This window comes from Chiroxiphia lanceolata, chromosome 6 (genome assembly GCF_009829145.1).
Source record: "Chiroxiphia lanceolata isolate bChiLan1 chromosome 6, bChiLan1.pri, whole genome shotgun sequence".
NCBI classification, from domain to species: Eukaryota; Metazoa; Chordata; class Aves; order Passeriformes; family Pipridae; genus Chiroxiphia; species Chiroxiphia lanceolata.
The window spans coordinates 9437703-9458096 of NC_045642.1; the positions used below are offsets into that span (position 1 = coordinate 9437703).

At 42.1% G+C, this 20394-nt stretch overlaps 2 protein-coding genes across 2 annotated transcripts in view; one reads left to right on the forward strand and one right to left on the reverse strand.

Moving 5' to 3' along the window:
* PPFIBP2 (PPFIA binding protein 2) overlaps nucleotides 1-10351 on the forward strand; it is a 101313-nt gene extending 90962 nt beyond the window's left edge. Inside the window, exons 20-30 of the mRNA XM_032690193.1 lie at nucleotides 417-555; nucleotides 1200-1328; nucleotides 1913-2063; nucleotides 2248-2359; nucleotides 2846-2934; nucleotides 3832-3954; nucleotides 4618-4740; nucleotides 5529-5717; nucleotides 6083-6253; nucleotides 7835-7900; nucleotides 8566-10351. Of these exons, the coding sequence (XP_032546084.1) occupies nucleotides 417-555; nucleotides 1200-1328; nucleotides 1913-2063; nucleotides 2248-2359; nucleotides 2846-2934; nucleotides 3832-3954; nucleotides 4618-4740; nucleotides 5529-5717; nucleotides 6083-6253; nucleotides 7835-7900; nucleotides 8566-8637 (1364 nt within the window). The 3' untranslated portion in view covers nucleotides 8638-10351. The remainder of the gene's footprint in view (nucleotides 1-416; nucleotides 556-1199; nucleotides 1329-1912; nucleotides 2064-2247; nucleotides 2360-2845; nucleotides 2935-3831; nucleotides 3955-4617; nucleotides 4741-5528; nucleotides 5718-6082; nucleotides 6254-7834; nucleotides 7901-8565) is intronic.
* LOC116787983 (NADH-cytochrome b5 reductase 2) lies at nucleotides 268-19954 on the reverse strand. Its single transcript, XM_032690192.1, has 10 exons — nucleotides 19870-19954; nucleotides 19635-19781; nucleotides 19056-19128; nucleotides 17428-17534; nucleotides 16287-16416; nucleotides 14860-14943; nucleotides 14251-14336; nucleotides 13346-13445; nucleotides 11429-11626; nucleotides 268-546 (listed from the first exon to the last, which is right to left on the reverse strand). The coding sequence occupies exons 1-9, from the start codon at nucleotides 19882-19884 to the stop codon at nucleotides 11454-11456; spliced, it is 915 nt and encodes a 304-aa protein (XP_032546083.1). The 5' UTR covers nucleotides 19885-19954; the 3' UTR covers nucleotides 268-546; nucleotides 11429-11453.
* Between the last annotated feature and the right edge of the window lie 440 nt (nucleotides 19955-20394).

Genomic DNA, 20394 nt, shown 5'->3' on the forward strand with positions numbered 1-20394 from the left:
GCTGTATTGGCATTCAGGTGGGATTTCTTTTTTAGACACTTTTTCCCGGTTTCATTCTGTTTTCACTGAAGTCAGAAAACTTCCCACTGACTGTGATGGAGGAGTTATGGTATTAAACATCAGGCAAGGCAAAGGTCTGAAGACCTTAAATGAATTAAAATAATGTAGTTAAATACAAATGACCAAAATAACAATACTTTTTTACCCATGTTTTATTATTTTCTTTTTTTGTATCAAATCTACAGCTACTGTTTTTTTCACCTTCTGAGCATGTTTTGGGTTTTTTTGATACAAGAACAATTTTACAGGTATCTGTATGTTTTTTATTATGGTCTGCATTAAAATATCAGTCTCCCAGACAAAAGCTTTACCAATAATTAGTATAAAATGTGACTGTAATGCTGTTCTTAACCCAGGAGAAACAGAGAACATGGATGGTACAGTAGTCTCAGATGACCTTTCACCTCTTTCTTCGGGAACGGATCCAAGTCCACAATCTCCATGGTCTCCAGAAAACAGAAAGAGTCCAAAAGGGATCAAGAAAATCTGGGGAAAGTAAGGTCATTTTTTTAATTCACTCTCCAAGCATTTCAGCTGAGAATTAATCCAATTCCCAGCAAAAGCTACAATTATCTACATCAAGAATAAACTAAAATTCAGGAAAAGGAGAGGAAGCAGCTCTGGGATTGCACGGGTGTGTCTCTGTGTACATAGGGGTGTAGAAAAATGGATGGGAGCGTTCCCAGCGTCATGCTGGTGAAAGAAATATGACACTGCTGTCATCTTAATGCTATTAATTTAGCATGCCAGCAGTTTCATTAGCCATGAAAAATTAAATTATAGTAGGTTGTTCATTACAGAAGGCAACAGGTAAAAAAATGAGAGAAAACAGGAGGAACAAAAAGCAGGGGGACTGAGTTGTGCTGTGCTCACTTGAACCACTTCAGAAACATCAGCCATTTCCAAGTCTGGATTATTAATTGGATTGAAGTGTTATGGCTGCTCTGTGGAGCTCTTTTTTTCCCCCAGGATTAGGTCTAGACTGCATTTGCTAGAAATTTCTCAGCTACCACTGGAATTCAGCATTTGTGGTTTACAGGAAGGTTAATACAGCCTCTAGTTGTCACTGTAGTTTCCACAGAAACCCATGTCCTCTGTCACAAGCTAATAGTACTGTCATGGCACTCTTGTCTTGCAAGAATAAGAAGAACTCAGTCAGGTAACTTCCCTGCAGACGACCTGGGGTTGGCAGAGTTCCGAAGAGGTGGCCTCCGTGCGACGGCTGGGCCTCGGTTATCCCGCTCCAAGGACACCAAAGGCCAGAAGAGGTAATGGCTCCTTCTTCACCTTACACAGCACATCGTGGGGTTGTGTTATAAATGTGCTGAACAGCCAAACCCTCCTCTTGTGAAATGCATTTTTCACTACACGTGGAATTTCACAAGTGGCAAGAATTTCTGTGGTAGCAAATGTATCCCGAGAAGCTCCCCTGTCCACACTCCTGCAGCTGCAGGTTGCAGCACTCAGTCCTTGGTGGAGCATCCAAAATTTCACCTTGTTACAGGACAAGGAGACTTATCCTGTGAGAACATCTGCATAATGATGAGGATTCAGCAATTCCCCTTTTTCCTCTTTTCAAACAGAAAATGGGAAATTCCTGTCCACCCCCCCAACTCCTCACCAGTTGTGGCTGGGCAGGCAAATTAACAGGACACTGGTGCCACAGCCAGAGGGGCTGTTGGCTTTTCTTGCTGCACAGGGCACAGCACACTGACAGATTTGCTGCAGTGCTGCCTCCGGCACATGATGAGCTTTCCAATGCAAAAATTCATTCTTTTCTTTAAGATTTTTTCCAATGCAAAACATTCATTCTTTCCTTTAAGATTTTCCCAATGTTTCTTTTACTTTTCAGTGACTACAACGCTCCCTTTGCTCAGTGGAGCACTGAGAGGGTTTGCAACTGGCTTGAGGACTTTGGTCTCGGCCAGTACGTCATTTTTGCGCGGCAGTGGGTGACGTCGGGCCACACGCTGTTAACTGCCACACCTCAGGACATGGAAAAGGTACATTTTCTGTCCCTGTTTCTCTCAAACAGCCACACTTGTTGGTTCTGTATAACCAGGCCCCTTCAAACCCTTGGCAGTTCTGCCTTTCTGAAGTGCATAGTATCAATTTTTGTAGCTGCCTCAGCGATCAAAAGAGCCAGAGGCGAGGCAAAATCTTTGATATAATGGTTAATTTTTGCAGGAAATGGGAATAAAGCATCCACTGCACAGGAAGAAATTAGTTTTGGCCATTAAGTCAATAAATGCAAAACAGGATGAGAAGTCTGCACAACTTGATCATATCTGGGTGACACGTAAGTGTTTGAACTGTCATGGAATTGTTTGGAAAGGAATTTTCCCCACCACTATGAACGGGATGCCTGATATGTGTTTAAGCAGTTACCAAATATCTTTTAAAAACACTTAAGTTTCACCATAGTAGAATTGAGGATTTTTTTATGTTTTTCTTGACATCCAAATATACAGCTCACAGTACAATATCCCACGGGGAAGTCTGTCAGATTGGTGGGAAGTAAATGGGGATGCTCAATCCAGCAAGAGCTACATTAAGCTGCAGAAGGGCTTATGCTCCATCACGTGCTGTATGTCAAGTACCACAGGGGTAGTATGGACAAAGCTGTTTGGTGGGAATTGCTTTCAGGTTACTCAGCAAGAGGCTGTCCTTTGGAAAGGGGAATAGGTTGAATGAGCTGCCTGAATGCCTCAAAAGGAACCAGGCCAGACAAAAGGGGAGAAGGGTTTTGTTCTCACTGATCTGGATATTGCTCTCATACCTGCAGGATGGCTCGATGACATTGGCTTACCTCAGTACAAAGACCAGTTTCACGAATCCAGAGTTGATGGGAGGATGTTGCAGTACTTAACTGTGGTAAGCTACAATCCTTTTTTTCCTTAGTTAAACCAAATTTAACTTCATACTGAGCGAAAAATTGTACAATTTCCCTTTGAATGTGAGCACCTAAAGAATTTTTGTGAGAAATTTGTGCTGCCTAGTGCATGATTACTATTCCTAAGGTACATAAAATAAGTCATATGTTACAGCCAGCTTCTTTCACTATCACACCATGATTAAAGGCAAAATGGCCTGTTTCACATGTAACTGCTGGAGCACATTGTTCTCCACACCAAATTAGAAACAACATTCAGTAAACCAAAAGCAGCAAATCCAGTGATCTGTACAACTCCAACCACATTCACAGCACACCATGTACCACATACAGCCACAGTGTTTTCTTCCCACTGCCCTGCCCAGGTCTGGATAGTTAAGTTTTTGGGGTTTGGGGTTTTTTTGTTAACTGTGCTATGAAAGGAATGCCTAAAACAGCTGTTATCAAAAGTACATCCTTGTCTTTGCTGCTTAAGGAGCCCTTATTATAGGAGCACAGTCCCTACTGCTCCATGGTTAAGTGTGTCTTGGTAGCTGTGATGATCCTACCCACAGCAGGATGTTAACCAGGTCAGAAGCAGTCCAAATATTTTAAAACTATCCTTGAGCCTGGATTTGACTTAATAGGCCACATGCCAGTCTTCATTTTTTTAGCCAGGTCTTGTTATGGCGCAGTGTTTTAAAAATATCAACAACAGAACATCCCCCCCAAAACCTCCACCCTAAACCCTTCTTTAGAGTCCAAACTTTCATTTTACCTAATCCATATTTACTGTAATTTATATCAAACTACACAGCAAGTTTAAAATCTTTCTTCATGGGGAAAGTACCTGTTTTGATGTGTTTTCTGTGCCACCTAAAAGGCTCTCTCCTTCACAGAACGACCTTCTCTTTCTGAAAGTCACCAGTCAGCTGCATCATCTGAGCATTAAATGTGCCATTCATGTGCTGCATGTCAACAATTTCAACCCCCACTGCCTACGCAGGAGACCAGTTGAGGAGGTAAAAGAATGTCCAAATAAATTAATTTAAGCAAGCCCTAAGTACCTGGTTCCAGCCAAAAGGGATAGAAAGTCAGCAGTGTACAATGGTACCAACAGAATCATTGCTACTAGGTAATTGCCCCTAAAGCAGCAGTCATGCTGCCTTCCAGCTCTGGCATGTAATATGTACTCACTGATAGTAAAAATCTATGCACTCCTTAGGAGTTTGAGCTACTTATTAGTTGAATCTCATGCATTTTTCTTTAGACGTTCTTTGCATAGTTTAAAGGTTAATTCAACTTCCAAGGAAATAATCTGGAATGTTTTTTCTTTGCCTGTCCTAATTTTTAACTCTCAAAATCTGTAAGGTTTTTGCCTTACCTGATCAGCATATCTTATTCTCTTAGTATTAAGTGTCAATAACACTGTTCACAAAACGGTCCCTTTTTATACCCCTAATCTGTACTGTTACACTACTTGATGCAATTCATGGGGTTTCATCTGTACTAAATTAGACCTGCCAACCTGCTGAAAGAGGCCTTGAACAACAACAATACCTCAGTCAGGGAAGAACTGCAGGGAAGAGGAGGAAGGGTGTTTTTATCTGAACTGAGGATGCGCATCGTGCACATTGAGACAACACAGGCTGTTGTGTCATCACCTTTCCTGGTTCCTTCAACAGAACGTGTCACCTTCTGACGTGGTTCAGTGGTCCAACCACCGAGTGATGGAATGGCTCAGATCAGTGGATCTGGCAGAATATGCACCAAACCTTCGAGGGAGCGGAGTGCACGGGGGCCTGATTGTAAGAATTTAGCGTTTTACTACCTATCTACTAAAAACTGACAGGCTGGAATATAAAACATCTTTTATCTGATGTTCGTCAAGCAGGAGGAAGCAAATGCATCTGTGATCAGGCCTTCTAAGGAGCCTCTTTATCTCATCCCTGCATCTTAATTTTTCAAAGGAAAACTAAAATCAAAAAGGCACTGCTAGAACATTTCTTATAGTCAAAGCTGAGTGTGCACAAGTGTTTGACAGCTGTACATAAAAAAACCTGAACTGTACCTTGAGAAAGTTACTTATTATTGATAAGGCATCATGGAGTGTTTCTCTGAGTGGTTTTACCAGAATTCTGAGCCATAGTAAATAACCATCCTGAACTCACAGCAGTCTTGCCAGCAACTGGGAATGACGTTTTTTTCAATTCAAATAATTTAGAACTATTTGCAGCTAAGTAAAGTCAGAGTTCTGAAATACCATGATTTACTACTATAGAATTTTTGCCAAAATGAAACAGAAGAAACTGTACTAGGATTAAGTTTATACTCTGACTAGGGCAGAAAATTCTGAAAACAAACAAAAAATTATAAATACAAATGCATATTTGCCTGATCACGTTCAGCATTTCTTATTGCTCCTTTCATGTATTTCCCATTCAAACCCTTGGTATCACATCATGAGTGAGCTATAAAAGTTCTAATGTGGACAGATGGCTTAGTAAGAGTGAGAAATCCTCTGATAAGCACTGGAGTGGTTTACTATTGCAAATATTTAACCATATAAAAGATAAATATGCTGCCTTTTTAATAGATTCTCGAACCTCGCTTCAACGGGGACGCGCTGGCCATGCTCCTGAACATCCCACCTCAAAAGACCCTCCTGCGCCGCCACCTCACCACCAATTTTAATGTATTAATTGGACCAGAGGCACAGCAAGAAAAAAGAGAAATAATGGAGTCAGCAGCATACACACCTCTGACCACCACTGCCAAAGTTCGGGTATGTACTGCTGTCAAAATGAGAAATCTCAGACTTCTCTCCCCTGTCTGATAAGGAAAATAAGGGACAAACGTGGACAGGGGGAGGTCAGTTCTAGAAGGAGTGTTACATTTTCCTTAACTCGAGATAACAAAGCTTTTCATTTGTGTCTGTTTAAATGGGCTTCTGAAATAAGCATGCAACCTGTTCTGTCTTTTCTTAGAAGGAATGCAGTGTAAATGCATTTAATGTCAACTGTGATTCCCAATTTGAAAACAAATGTATTTAGTGCAGAATCTACATCCTTCAATGACCAGGGTATAGCAGTAAGGAGAACAACCTTATTTCTCTCATTCAAAACTACTTGTGTTGTCTTCTTATTCTAGCCAAAGAAACTTGGATTTTCCCATTTTGGAAACTTAAGAAAAAAGAAGTTTGATGAATCAACAGACTACATTTGCCCTATGGATACAAACCCAGCTGCTACGAATGGTACTCCAAAAAACTACGGTGGATACAAAGGACTTAGTCCTTTCACTGATAGGGAACTGGATCAGGTGGGACAGACAGACTGATGCCATTCTCATCTCATCCTCTCCATGCATTCCAAAGCTTGCAAATAACCAAACATTGGCCTGTTTGCTACATCCGCATGAACTTACTGAGAAAGTGTTGGCTGTGGACACTGGAGAGAGTTCTCTACTAAGAATGCCGGGGTTTGTTTTTTTTTAATCAACATCATAATAAACTCCTCCATCTTCAAGCCCTTTTTCAGGACTATGACACCTTTACACTATGAAGATCAATGTGTTTTAACAGTTAAGGGGGTGGCTGCAGTAAACACAAGACTTTTGTACTTCCAGCTTTCGTAACCTCAGTATGGCACACTATTTTTTTCATTATCTTTATGGGTGGTTTTTAATGTGATAAATTCATTTGGACAAATTTGTACAAAGCTACCAAGTTATATCAAAGTACAACTGGATTGTATTTTTTAACAGACGTTAATCAGAGAATCCAACTGAATTTTTCTTTAACTGTGTACAGTGGGGAGTAGTTTTGCTTAGACAGTATATGTGAAAGCAATGCCTCAGTAATGAACAAGATTATTAATAAACCAATACTTAAATAATTCACTTTTGTTATGTAGTAGTGAACCTGCGAATGAAACTGTCTAGACATCATAAAGACAAATTATGAAGACTAAAAACCATCAAATTTTATTTCAATTTTGCTGTTGTGTAAAGGGATATAAACCCTGAAAAATGGAGCTCCTGGAGCCTTGTGTGAACATTGGCAACACACAAGAGCCAGAGAGAGGCACCTGGGGTAAACTGCCTTTTCTCCAGTAAGATAAAAACACTTTAAGCCTGATAAGAGAATGGTCACAACATTGAAAAGACTAACTGTGAAGGTATTTTTTTTCATTTGCATGGTTTAGTGCATCTAACATCTCATTTGTGTTCATTATCTAACCATTGTCTTTTTCAAAGTACACCTTAGTAAAATAAGGTACTGTTCCTAAATAGGGAGAATACCAAATCCTGTGATTTAATGTTGATGTCCACTTGTTCAGCTGGGAGTTGTGACAGAATGCATTAACTGTGAGCCAAAAACTTGCACTATGCAGTTGTTCAAGCATCACAGAAATACTGGATTTTTCTCTAGGAACATGGTCTTTCACTTAAGCATGGTTCTGAGCACGTGGTCATGCTGTGAAATCACAACACCTTGGAACTGGTTATGCTTTTATGTAAAAAAAAAAGTAGGACTGTATCCTCAAGGACTTTTACTTCTTGCCTGTGAAAGAAGCCTACCAGAAGTATAAGCAGTGTTAGACCATCTGGAAAATACTGCTTTTCATTGATAATATCAGTTAAGCTTTTTTTTTCTTCTGTGAAACAGAGTCCAAGTTTCATGGAATCAATCTTTCCTAACCAGGATTCACCCTTCCCATTGTTAAGTGCGTTTTCGTGTACCTTGTATCATGGAGGCAGTTTTGTTAATGTGCAGAAATCACCCCTTAAACTTACCACAACTTCATTTGTCCAGGCACAGATACCTCCCAAAGATGCATGTAGAGTGAATAAAATTGCACATGCTGTCTGATTTGAACTAGTTCCTGAATGCTTTTACAGATGGAACACTCAGAAGGCACAGTAATGCAAATAGGGGCTCTTTCTCAAGGCATAAGCCAGCTTACGGTAGGTACTCATTTCACTCTTGTTCTGAAGTCACAAATGTGTTCTGTCTGCTAAAATTCAGTGAAAGGTTGGCATTGGTGGTGGTAGTTAAGAGTAAGTGGGTCACTAGTCTTGTTAAATACCTCCTTAGAGCCTGGTTGGGCATTTGGTAAAGAAACCACTCTGCTTTTAAATTGCTCTAGAAATTAGGCCTATTTTAAGTTTTGGTGAATTCTGCTAGCCCTTTAACATAATGACAGATATTCATCCCCTTAAATGAAAACAATTCTTCAAAGATTCTGCACCACCAAATGCCTCAGTCCCAGCAAGGACCAGGAATGAGGTACAGACTTGAAAATGTACATGAGCTAAAACTCCATGGAAAAAAACCACCACTACCACCCCCATTATTAATTCCTCACTCCACAGAGGCTAATTTATTAAAAAACAAAAATAAGGGACTGAATGATATAATGAAGAATTATATCAGGTAGTTGAGTCGCATGCCACACACGAAATCTCTAAGGATTTCCTCAAGCAAAAAAGTGTATTTAAAGCTATATTCAAGAAATTCCTTTTAACTGTATGCAGCTCTAACTCCCCCTGTTGTGAGCCTGATCTCATTACAGCTGGGTTTCTGTGACTGAACACGTTCTCACTCCTTCCCTCCCATCTTGCCTTTTCAGACGCTGTTAAGCCAGGATGAAATGCTGAATGACAGCAAGTTTTTAGCACCTACCTTTGAAGACTGGAGATGATGTTCCAGCGTGACCAAGAACACTACTCATACCTCATGCCTGTCAGGAGTGGCCAGGAGCAGCTGGAGGCCCTGGTGCAGGATGGCTTTACCTCTCCTCTACTACTGTGACTTAGCACGTAGCATTTAATGTAGCCACACCTTACAGGTAATTCTCCTCTGTGCTGTTTTTCCACATAGTGTCATATGAAATAGGGGTTGGGAGAAGAATGGGACTCAGATCCAGAGTCTGGAAAGCCAAGACTGGCACCATGTTTTACCCTTTCATTCAGTCCTCTTTTACATGGTGTGTTACATGAAAGACCTTTTGTAATTTTTTTATTTTTATAATTCACTTGTAACGCAGGAATCATTAATAAACTATTGTACCGTGTGGGCTTCCATCAGAGCCACCTGGAAATGGATGCTGGTGAGTGCAGCAGTGATGGCTCACTCAGTACTACTCTGGTCTTGCCAGACTGGTTCCCATAAAGGATTTTAATCTCTCATCCCTTTCACTAGCACAAGTCCGGCTCTCTTTTTATCTAAGTCAGTGCAGTGTCAGGAAGAATGGAACATAATGCTGTCCATCAAGCCCTTGATTTTATCAGGAGGACAAGAAGCTAGCATATTCACAAATCTTTGTCTCATGCAAAAAGATGCTGAACTACAGCAGGATTGTAACTGCAAGACTACCAGAAAAGTATCATAATAAAATAAATATTTATTTCTTTAAAACACCTGGCAAAACAGATCTGTTGCTATTCTGCTGAGCTAGGCATGACTGCAGCAGAGGGAATTATGGCCTCTCAGTACTTACTTGAGGGGCTGCTTGAGGGTGAAAGTGTCTCCTTTACAGCAGCAATTACTTGTGGCACCTGTTTACATGTGCCTCTCCTGTATTAATGAGCTATTAACAAGCTATGTTAGTAAATAGGGAAATGCCAGACAGAAATCTGCTTAGCTGTAAGGAAAAGACTTTGTGGCTGGTTTGCCTTACTCTCTGACTCTTGCAACACTCAGACTGCAGGGTGTTGTTTTACATACTAATAGAGCCTGAGGGCAGGTCACTCCCAGCCACAACCCTCCCAAATAAAGGGGAAATCTCCAGTATTGTCCAGAGCGTGCAGCAAGGGCTCTTTGAGAACGACCAGTGGCACTTTCTGAAGGTGACCTATCCTCCTCTCTCCATGAGTTTCTCATGGCAGACCTTGGAGTGTACGCTCAGATTTGAGAAGCTAAACACATGATTTTTATGGTTCAAAATGGTAAAGCTGAGGCAAATTCTCTTCAAGTTGCTGAAAAATTAAATGACAAGGGAAAATCCAGAGGCATGAGATGTCAGTCTGCACATCAGCCAACTACAAATGTTTAATAAAAGTTATTAAATGTACCAGTCTGGCAATGCAGTCAGTACTAGTGACCAGATCAGGCATCATGGGCATTTGAAATACTTTTCCAGGTTAATTAGCCAGCAGACTGCAAATGGGATAAACTGCTCCAGCAGAGGCAGCCTTAGTATCACTGGGATATTCCAAACACATTTTCCCATTTCTTTCAAAGCTGTGTTTATAACTCAGCGTGTTGTTGTGCTAACTTGGCTGTGAATAGTCAATCTACAAAATTATTGATTTTTTTTTTTTTTAAGTATAAGTAGTAAGAAATCCTAATTAGCTTAACACTGGTATAAATGCTTATTTTTTGACTGTTACCAATAAATTCTGGATGTTCCTTTATCTCTTCCTGACTGTGGAATGATTTAACACAAATACAAGTAGCTGACCTCTCATCAGAATTCCAGTCTGAATCCCCATGTCTTTCCTTGCATTATTGCTACAAATGTAGCTGATAAAGTACAAAACCCCTATGTCAATTTTAAACAAGTAGATTCCTTTAGATCTGCTTTAGATTAATAAAAATGTTTAGCAAACACCTATATTAACTGCTGAAGAAACAAGTTTGCTGGCCCAGGGATTTGCCAAATATAGTGTGAACTAATTCCTGGAAATGACCATGAAGGACTTCAGGCACTGAAGACTAAAAATTCGGTGCTAAGTGGTAAAAACTCTAAGATGAGGCACTAGCTGAGTGTGATCAGCTCAGCATAGTTTACACCAGGCAAAAAGAAGCCATGATATCTCTTAAGCAAAGGAAATTTCTTAGCAAGCCCCAAGAGAATGACATGCAAATGATGCAACATCCCTTGGCAGTGCTTCTTTAGCTAAGGCTGTTAGAAGACAGCATGAAGGCATGTTATCCTCCCAGATAAATTTCACACTAATGAGAATTTCTGTTACAATAACAAGTAATTTTCATGTTACCCAAATTCTGCTCACTTTTTCAGTAGCAGACTGTGACTTCTTTCTTAGTCCCTGATAAAAGGGCTGTAAAACAGTATTAAAAAAAAAGGAACAAAAAACCAAAACACAAAAAACCCCTGTGCTTTGTACTCTCCTTCCCCAGGATTCACTAAATGAATTACCTGTGGAGCAGTCGAGTGATCCTACACCAGTTTTATAACCCATGTTGAGAAATAAGTGGTTTTATCTCTCTCTCCTACCTCTCTGATTACACTTAATTTTTTTTTCCCCTCAGAATTCATTTTCATACTAACTCTTAAGAGGTTAGACTAAGTTGCTGCCACACAACTCAAGATGATTTCTCAGCTTCTTAGTATCAAAACACAGAAAGGTAACTATGAAGTTATAAGCCACTTTTAGGGGTTAAAAACAATCACGCACACAAACACCCCACAAAAAAATGCTGCACAGTTACATATCAGTTGTTCCTGTGGGAAAATACACAGTACTTACAAAAAGGTATCAGATGGCATCAGGGTTAATAAGCAAATGTGCTGCTCTTGGGATAGCCAAGCTTGTCCAGGTTGGGCTGACAGGCAAACTGAATCATTGGAGGTGGCCCACACATGAGAATGAGGGTCTCACTGCCCGGGGGAGGGAGGTGGGCTTTCATCATGTCTGCAGTGACAAAGCCAGAACTGTACTTCCAGTCTGAAACAAAGAAATTAAACTATTAATTTGAAAAATCTATACAGCCTGAAGCTTTTTTAAACTGTGTATGTTGCACTCACAAAGCAGCTGAAGAATCAGCAGTCATGCCACCACCACTGTGAGCCAGGAGAGGGTTAAATTTCTCACTGAGCTTAAACCTAGTGGTCCCCTTCCATAGGGACAACAAGCACGTGGATAACAAGGACCTGGTTGATAAGTCTGTGAATAAATGTTAGATTTAAAAGAAATGAGCAGGCAAGAATAAAAAGGAAGAGTGAATCAGCTTTTCCAGTGAAGAGAGCTCACCCAGTGGCAGCTGTGCAGGGAGAGGTGGTGAGACCTGTGCCATCCAACCCATTTTTGCATTTACTTTTTTTTTTTAGAGATCAAGGTGACAAAGTTTGATGATGACAAAAGCTCCACCATATATTTAAGTAAGAGGAAAAAAAAATTAAAAGAGGAAAAAAATGCTAAATTATTTCAAGCAGTAATATTATTGAACGTACCTGCCACTTGAAGTGAGCAGTAGGAAAACTGCCTTTATATATAGAAGTATGTGCTTTAAGCTCATTTCTCATGAGCAAGATATGAAAAAAGCAGCAGTCAAAAGGCATATGAAATGTCAAGAAGGGTCAGGAAAGGAAAAGGGAGAACCACATCAAAGCAAAAATACAGTTTGCCTACACCTTGATTGCTGCTGTTCAGTTCTGATCTGCTCAGTTCAAGAAGGGACACAGCAGAGCTGGAAAAGGTTGAGAGGACATAGATGAGCAAAGGTATGTAATCACAGCAATCTTCAGCCTAGAAGAGATGTGGCAGCTGGGGTGATTGACAGAGGTCTGTAAAATTAGTAACATGAAGACTTAGTCACACTCTGCCAACACAAGCATTAAGAGGCAAATGGAAACCAGAGGAAATTGTTCTCCACAGAAACGTGCTATTCCTATGGAACCACTCACAGACTGTCAAAACACCCAGGAGAGACACTTTGTTTTGACAAATGTAGCCCACTGAGAGTGACTGTATCTCTAGAGACACATTTGGCTTCAAACTGAGAAATATTAAAGGCTGGAAGAGTATCAGGGCCTGCTGATGACTCTTCTCCGGCCCTTTACTCATGGTTGTTGCTGACAACAGGTACAGAACTTCGATGTGACTCTGTTTGGCTCTTATGTCTGTCCAAGAGGTGCTCAGATCCCTTACATCAGCAAGGATGAATACCCAGTTTCAAAGGAAATACAGAGAGTTCAACCCCTACACCAGCCCACAGGTAACACACTAGTCTATAATGGCAGCCTAGAACCTAATCTAGAGCTGCTGCAAAATAAAGATGTGCATGTTTACAGGTATTAGGCAATTTGATGCCAACAAAATGCCAACATAAACTGGTCTGGGAGACAGCCCAAAATAGAGATGAACTTTTGCTGAAAAGTCCCAAAAACAGGCACATCCTGAAATACATGGAAAGACCCACTGAGTAACGTCTGACCCAATGTGAGTTAACTATTAGTTCACACTTTCTAAAGGCCCACCTGGCTTAGATCACTTTTTAAAGCAGGGGTTTTGGTAAGGGGGTTTTTTTCCTGAGGAGCTGGGGGATGCCTTTGCTGTTTAAAAGTGTAAAACAAGAAGACCTGATCTAATGTTTACCTGAACAAGAGTGGAGCTCTGCCTGTTGTACAGCAACAAGCAAAGGCATTCCCGTGTGTCCCAGCCTACCTTGAGGAGGTCTGTCCAGTGTGTACCACAGCACAAACTGCTCAGGATGCCTTTTTGCAATATCTTCCAGCTCAGCTCTCAGCAATATATCACTTTCTGTCTGCAAAATGAGACTGTTGGTTAGCTCCAAACCATCCCAAGGGCCCTCTGATGTGAGCTCATCTGGCATTCAAGACAAATGCAGTGATAAAGCAAACCAAGAAAGTGATTTGGATTTTCCCCCCTTCCGTGATATCTGTTATCATTACAGGCTTCTGTGAATTCAGATTAAGAAAAACAGACTATGAGGCTTATTAGACACCTAAACACAGTCTTAAAGATGGCAATCTGAACAGCTTTTTAATCCAGGCTAAAGTCACAATGACCTGGATTTGTCTCTGATGCTGGCAAGTATGGCCCTGAACCAGCATGGTGAAGGTTAACTGTACAAACAGATTAGCAGAGACAAATCCTTTTTCCTTGAAATCAGTGAAGGAGTAAGATGAGTAGAAGGATCAGGATCTGGTAATGGAATTTGTTCCCTAATATATGAATTAAGTGAAACTATGAAGAGACACCTTCAAAACAAATGACATAAGATCATAGAAATCCATGACAGCACCACACAAGTATTTATAAAGGGCCCTAAGGATAATTTTTTAATTCAGTTTCTTGTTCTTAAATAATTTTAACCCAAGACAATATATTAATAACTTACATAATAACCATTTCCTGCTCTTCCCTATACTGATCATTTTTAAATGTGCTATCTCAGATGGTATTTTCTCATAAATGGCTGGGTGAAAATGCAAACCCAAAGACACTGGAAGAGTACGAAACGTGTGCCATAAGTTTAAAAAGCCCAGAGGCCAGCAAACAAAAGCAGGCTAATAAAGAGGAACAAACAGGTGGATCAGAATACTCACCTGATTGGCAAAAATAAGGTAACATTTTGTAGAGTCCTTGGGATCATTTGTGATCTGACGAATCAGCTGCAACATCGGAGTTATTCCTGTTAAAAAACACAGTGGTCATAAAATGGGTATTTCTTTCTATGGTCACAGTTTCAGTATTAATGCTGCCTTTCTTCACTCTTCACTGGGAGCTTGGTTTGCACAGGGCTACATATCTCTGAATTTGTAATCCACATCAAATGCAGGGGTTGGGGGTTTCTATTATTACAAATAGTTTCAAAACAAACCCGCAGTACTTGTGTACAGGGCTTTCCTCTTCATCATTCTGTCACATACAGTAACTTTACCCTCATAACATTCTCCTAAAACACCCTTTGTCACTGAGAGATGAAGTGACTTCTCTGAGGTCTCAGGGTAAATCAATATTCAAACTGAACTTGCCACCCCCCAGGACTGAGCTCAAGCCACTGGAGCCACTGCTCAAGCAACTCTGTGTTGCCAAATGCTCATGAGAAGAAATACAGGTGTAAGTACTCTGCTAAGGTACAGTGATATTTCTCACACGCATCCGTAAAGACATTTTCATTCTCTAGACATTCTATATGGTGAGAATAGTTTTACCTGTTCCTCCAGCTATCATCCCAAGATGCTTTGCAAACTTTTTCTCTGCTTCAGACTTCTTATTAGGCTTGATAAGAAATGTACCTGGAAGAAATATTCAAAACCTATAGCTACATTAACTTCCAAACAAACATGGATACAAATTCCATGGCAATAAATTACTACAGCCTACCAATTAATTAAGAGCAATGTTGTGGAAACGCTCAATGGACTCAGCACAGCACTGAGCACAAGTGTGGAAACCTCTTTGTCTCTGTAAACTCCAATCCTTGCTTTGAACAACAGATTTACTCCTTTCCTGCTACCCAGCATTGCTTATAATAAACTCAGGGATTCTCACCTCACTGCCTATAACACAACTCACAGCAGTGAATGTCAGTGGTGGCTGAGGGTAACCACAGCCCCTACTACAGAGAAACAGGTTTCCTAGGCCACCTTCATCATCCTCACTTGCACTATGGATGTAGCCATTTGTGTATGGTTACAATTAATGGAGTTGTTATTAAACCAGCATCAAGCAAGAATCCCTGCAAAGATTAGATTTAAGAATGTTGGAGCCTTAGTTTTGTCAAATTTTTCATTATTGTAATTAATTTCCAGTTAATGAGATGCCCATGACACACACAGCCAGCTAGGTGACTGCCTTCAAGTAGCTTGTGATGAGAAGACCTTTGCCAATTCCTTCAGAACTATCACAAAACCAGGCAGTTTGTAATTAAATTCATCTCCAAGGACCAAGCCCAATGAAAAGCCTGTGAAAAGAATTCTATATGAAAAGCACTTGACATGTTCCAATTCTTAAAAGATCCATAACTAGCAACGAGCTTCCCTAGCTACTACTTTTTATAGCTGCCAAAGCAGAGCAGACAGGAACATCTATAAAACACAAATCCATCACCTCCTCTGAGATATAAAGGACTCTGAGATATAAAGTTGATGACCACAGGAGGTCATGGCCCAGAGAAGCACTGAGCACTTATCCCCCAGAGGCAAGACTTAAGTGCACAGCTCCTCTCAGTCAAGATCAATGCAAAATCTTTCATCTGTATCTTACAAGAGGATTACTCCTCTGAGTTTATTTCCTCACAGTCAACTCAGAGCTGGTTTAATTATGCAATGGAGCTGGCTCTCAGTCAGTAGGTTATTCAGTAACAACGCTGAGATTCCCAGGGGGCCTTTAATTACATAATCCCAGGAGTGTAACAATCGTCAGTTATTTCTTACACAAAGTAAACACAAAGTACTCTTTTCTGTCATATCAACTCTGATGGGCTCTTGGTCAAGTCTACAAAAGGTGGATTTTCTCTTTTCCGCTTCACAAAAAAAAAAAAAGATTCTCTGCAAAGTTGTCAAGTTTTATAGAATACCTCTGAAAATAACCAATACAAGTTCCTCCCTTTTGCTCTCCCACCTTCGTGTCACAGTACCTGCCCCCTTATACACCAGGAGTCCATTTGGCCCTCTGAAATCAATAGTATCTCCAATCTTCATGCTATCTAGGTACTGGGACATCTTCCCACCTTCTGGAAACTTGGGATTCACATTTTTGTGGTAGACCTGTAAAAAAACCCAATAACTTGTACAATACCAACCACTAACTTTCCTGTAGACATTATTACAAACTGTAGAACACAATACTACAGGTCTGAAATGGGGCACCTGAGAAAGAAATTGAGACAATTCTTTGCTCTTATTTTGGTTGCTTCCTGTTGCAAGGTTTAATAGATAACTAAGTTAAATGTGCTGTCATGCACTTGTCCCTGTGCCCTGCAGCCAGGTCAACAGGAATGGGTGGCAGGCAGATTATCTGCTGGTGCCCTCATTTCACTGTTGCTTCAGCAAGAACCTTGTGTCACCCCATTTTTGTAACCACTCCTTCCGAAAATAGCATTGCTGCATCTTTTTAAGACTTTCCCAGGGACTCAGACACACGACAAGCTTTTTCAGCTCTCAAAGCACATAGGAAGTATTAAGTAGCTAATAACAATTCACCACACTTGTAGCACGAAGAACAGAGCATGCAAAAAAAAAAAAAAAAAAAAAAGCCCAGACTGCCTAAGGACAAACTCTATTGTAGAAAAGGACTAGAAAATCCAGAAGTCCTGGGATCAGATCATCCTGCATTCCCTGGCTTAAATGATTTCCCTTGTTTGACTTGTTTTCTACTTAGAGCTGTTAGTAGTAAGCATTAGGAGCAGCACAGGCATCTTGAGGGAGAGGGATCAGTTTTCAGGCATTGCCAAATAAAAAATACGGGGGAAGTTCCTGCACTACTGCCAAGGAAGTGATTCCCTTCTCCATCTACTCTACCTCTGCTATCTCTAAGTGCCACACAGCAGATACACAGGATACAACTTACTATTCAAGGGTAATGTGAAATGAGTTGTTTGCCATGCATTCACCCTATTTGAAAGAAGATGAAACCTGATGAAAATGAAATTTAACAAGATTTGAATGAAAGAAGATGAAATTTGATGACTAAATCAAAACAAACCATATCATTAAAATGAAGTATTTGCCTTCCTTCCAGTTAGCAACTTATCTATATTAAAGCAAAACAAAATTTACCTTTATAATTAAATCAACGTAACCTTTTGTCTCGTCACTGGAAACTGGGGTATAGGCTCGAATCACCAGATTGCCATCGATTTTTGCAGAAAGGTAAACATGTTGGCCTGGGGAGAAAGAATTACAATATGATTATTTTTTCACCCCTGGAGGACAAGAGAGAAAGGCAGGTAGTGTAACCTGTTATACACATGCAATGACAGCGAAAATCTTTGCCATATAACCACTGTACGAGACATCTGGTTTCTTCCCTTTTTTTTAGCAACAGTTTCTGGAGCATGGAGCGGAGAGCTGGTAAACACAGAAACAAGGATAACGTACAGAGAAAGTAGAAATTGATGGTAAAACAGCAATATGGAAAGTTTGCTGGTCATTTCTGAAGTGCTCTCTGTATTTTGGGTTCCGCTGTTCTCATATTCATTGATGAAGAGGATGTATGGGTACCCCAGTTCACACAGGCACAGAAATATGCACTGTTTAACAGCAGCAACCTCTCAGAGCAAATTTCCCAGAGATCCTCCACCAAAACATCAAGAACAATGCCTTGGACTGTATTCCTTCTCTGTATCTTCTGCCTCCATAACCATAACGATCCTGGTAGAAAGCAGAAGGCAGGAATCTCCCAGAAAGTAACCTGGCCCATACAGTTTCAGGATCTTATTCCTAAATTCTTAAGAAAGAAGTCTAGATGAACACAATCACTGCAAGGCACATCTTGGGTGGTTTAGCATTTGTCTAGTCAATGCAGACAGTTAACTACTCTTTCCCATGCAAGCCAGAAGAGAATTTGGAGAAAGACAGCTGCCCTTGACAGGCAGCATGCAAGAAGGACGTGCTCACAGCATGGAATGGGAAAACCCTGACACTTGCCATCCAGCACAGGACACTGCGAAACAGCACAGAACAAACAGGGCTGCATCTGCCACATCTGCAGATCAGAGAGAGACAGAGACTTTCCCCTACAGAGATTACCATCAATTCAAGGTCCAAGGTTCAGTGCTATCAGTGTTCCAGGGTACAGGGAAGTAGAGCGTGCCAATCCCAGCCTGAAATAAACTTCATGCTACAGAACTCAAGATAGAGTTGCACAGAAACGTGTGTAAATCAAAGGTAAAGTGCATGCAGGCTCTGAATAGTTCAGCACCTTTTATATACACTAGTTGTATTTCCCCCAGTAGTTACAAGCTTCCCAGGCAGAAGACTTGTTCTCTTTCTCATTTACAAGTGTAACTGTGTTTTCCAAAAGCATGAGGCCAGCTGGCAATAAACTGAGGGCACCAGATGGAAGTAGAATGCAAATAAGAGATATGAAAGAGCTTTGACAGCTACCATTCTTGCTTATATCCTGACTGGTGATGAATTCCATCAGACAGTTCAGTTTCACTGCTCTTGTTCTAAACCACACCACACAACTGAACACAAGCAGAACAAAGCACACACAAAAGATCAGGAATACAACCCTGAGGGAAACCTGACATTTCTCTCTGAGAACAGCAGCATTCAGATGCAGCTCTTAACTCCTTGCCTTGCTGAGCCTTAAATTCCCAAACAGTCAGAAGTCCAAGGACTATGAGAACGGTTACAAATCCTAAAAAAAGAATATGTAATTAAATGTTTCCAGTACTTACCTACAGGTAATCCTAATATATGATCAGTTGAAGGTAGCCCAAATCGGAATTTCTTAGTGTCATGACTGATTTCCTGGAAAGCAAAGGTAGAATAAGGTCGACATCACCACTGCTTTGAATTTCAAACTATGCTCAACACAGTAGGCTTCAGTAAGCCTGCTCTGTGTTAGCATGCACGCAGAATGCTGGGAAAGGACACAGAAATGGCTTTGAAAAATAAAGTTTAAATAAATCACAAGAAGTTTTAGAAGCGGTCTCTTCCTCTTTAATTCCACAAGGAGTGACATTTTGCCTGTCTGCGCAATCCCTACGGCACCTTTGCGTGCAGTAAAACCTGGAAACTCAATTGCCCAAGGCCGGTGAGCACATGCCGTGACCGCGGCCAAAGATCAAGGCGAGACAGGGCGTGCAGAAACACGCGGGGTTGCATCTCACCGATGGCACACGGGGCAGAAATCCGGGGAGAAACGCAGCCGGGACTCTTAAAAAACACACGAAGCAACGAGTCTACCCTGCGGAAACCCACATTCCCCAGACCCCCGGCCCCGCAGCCGCCCCCCGGCCCCCGCGCTCGGTCACCTCCTTGTCCAGCAGCCGCAGCGGGTACTTGGCGAGCGGGTCCTGCAGGGTGACGGGGCCGCTCGTCCTCCGCCCGCTCCCCCGCAGTAGCAGCAGCAGCAGGGCCGAGGCCGCCACCACGGCCACGGCGACGGCCACAGGCGCTCCCTGTGGGGAGGAGAAGGGCAGGCGGTGAGTGCTCCCGGCCCAGCTCCCGCTCCCGGCCCAGTCCGGTCCCCCCCGCCCTGCTCCTCACCCCCAGCGCCTCCATGGCTGCCGCCTTCCCGCCCGCAGCTCCCGCCGTTCCCGCCGGTCCTGCCCGGCCCGGCTCTGCCCGCCCTCTGCCCGCCACGCCCCGGGTCCCGCCCGGTCCCGCCTCCGGCTCCTGCCTCCCTGTCCCGCCCTGCCGGTCCCGCCGCCGGGCGAGCCTGGGGAAGGGCTGGGGCAGGGCTGGGGTGGGACCCGGGAACCTGGGGAAGGGCTGGGGCAGAGCTGGCGTGGGACACGGGAACCTGGGGAAGGGCTGGGGCAGAGCTGGGGTGGGACACGGGAACCTGGGGAAGGGCTGGGGCAGAGCTGGCGTGGGACACGGGAACCAAGGCCTACCCGGAGCCCCGCCCCGCGCTCGGCCCGGCTGCCCCGGGAGCCGGATTACCGTGTGTGCAGCGTCTAATTTCACGGAATCACAGAATCAATTAGGTTGGAAAAGACCTCTGATATCACAGAGATTTACAGAGACGGTAGTCAGACGCTGGAATGGGCTGCCCAGGGAAGTGGTGGA

Bases quoted from the DNA above. Each gene is read 5' to 3' on its own strand.
- LOC116787983 (XM_032690192.1), bottom strand. The intron at 14,944-16,286 runs GTACTGTGACAC...TATTTCTTCCAG, and splicing joins CCTGGTGTATAAGGGGGCAG to GTACATTTCTTATCAAGCCT. The intron at 13,446-14,250 runs GTGAGTATTCTG...CTCATTTTGCAG, and splicing joins ACCTTATTTTTGCCAATCAG to ACAGAAAGTGATATATTGCT.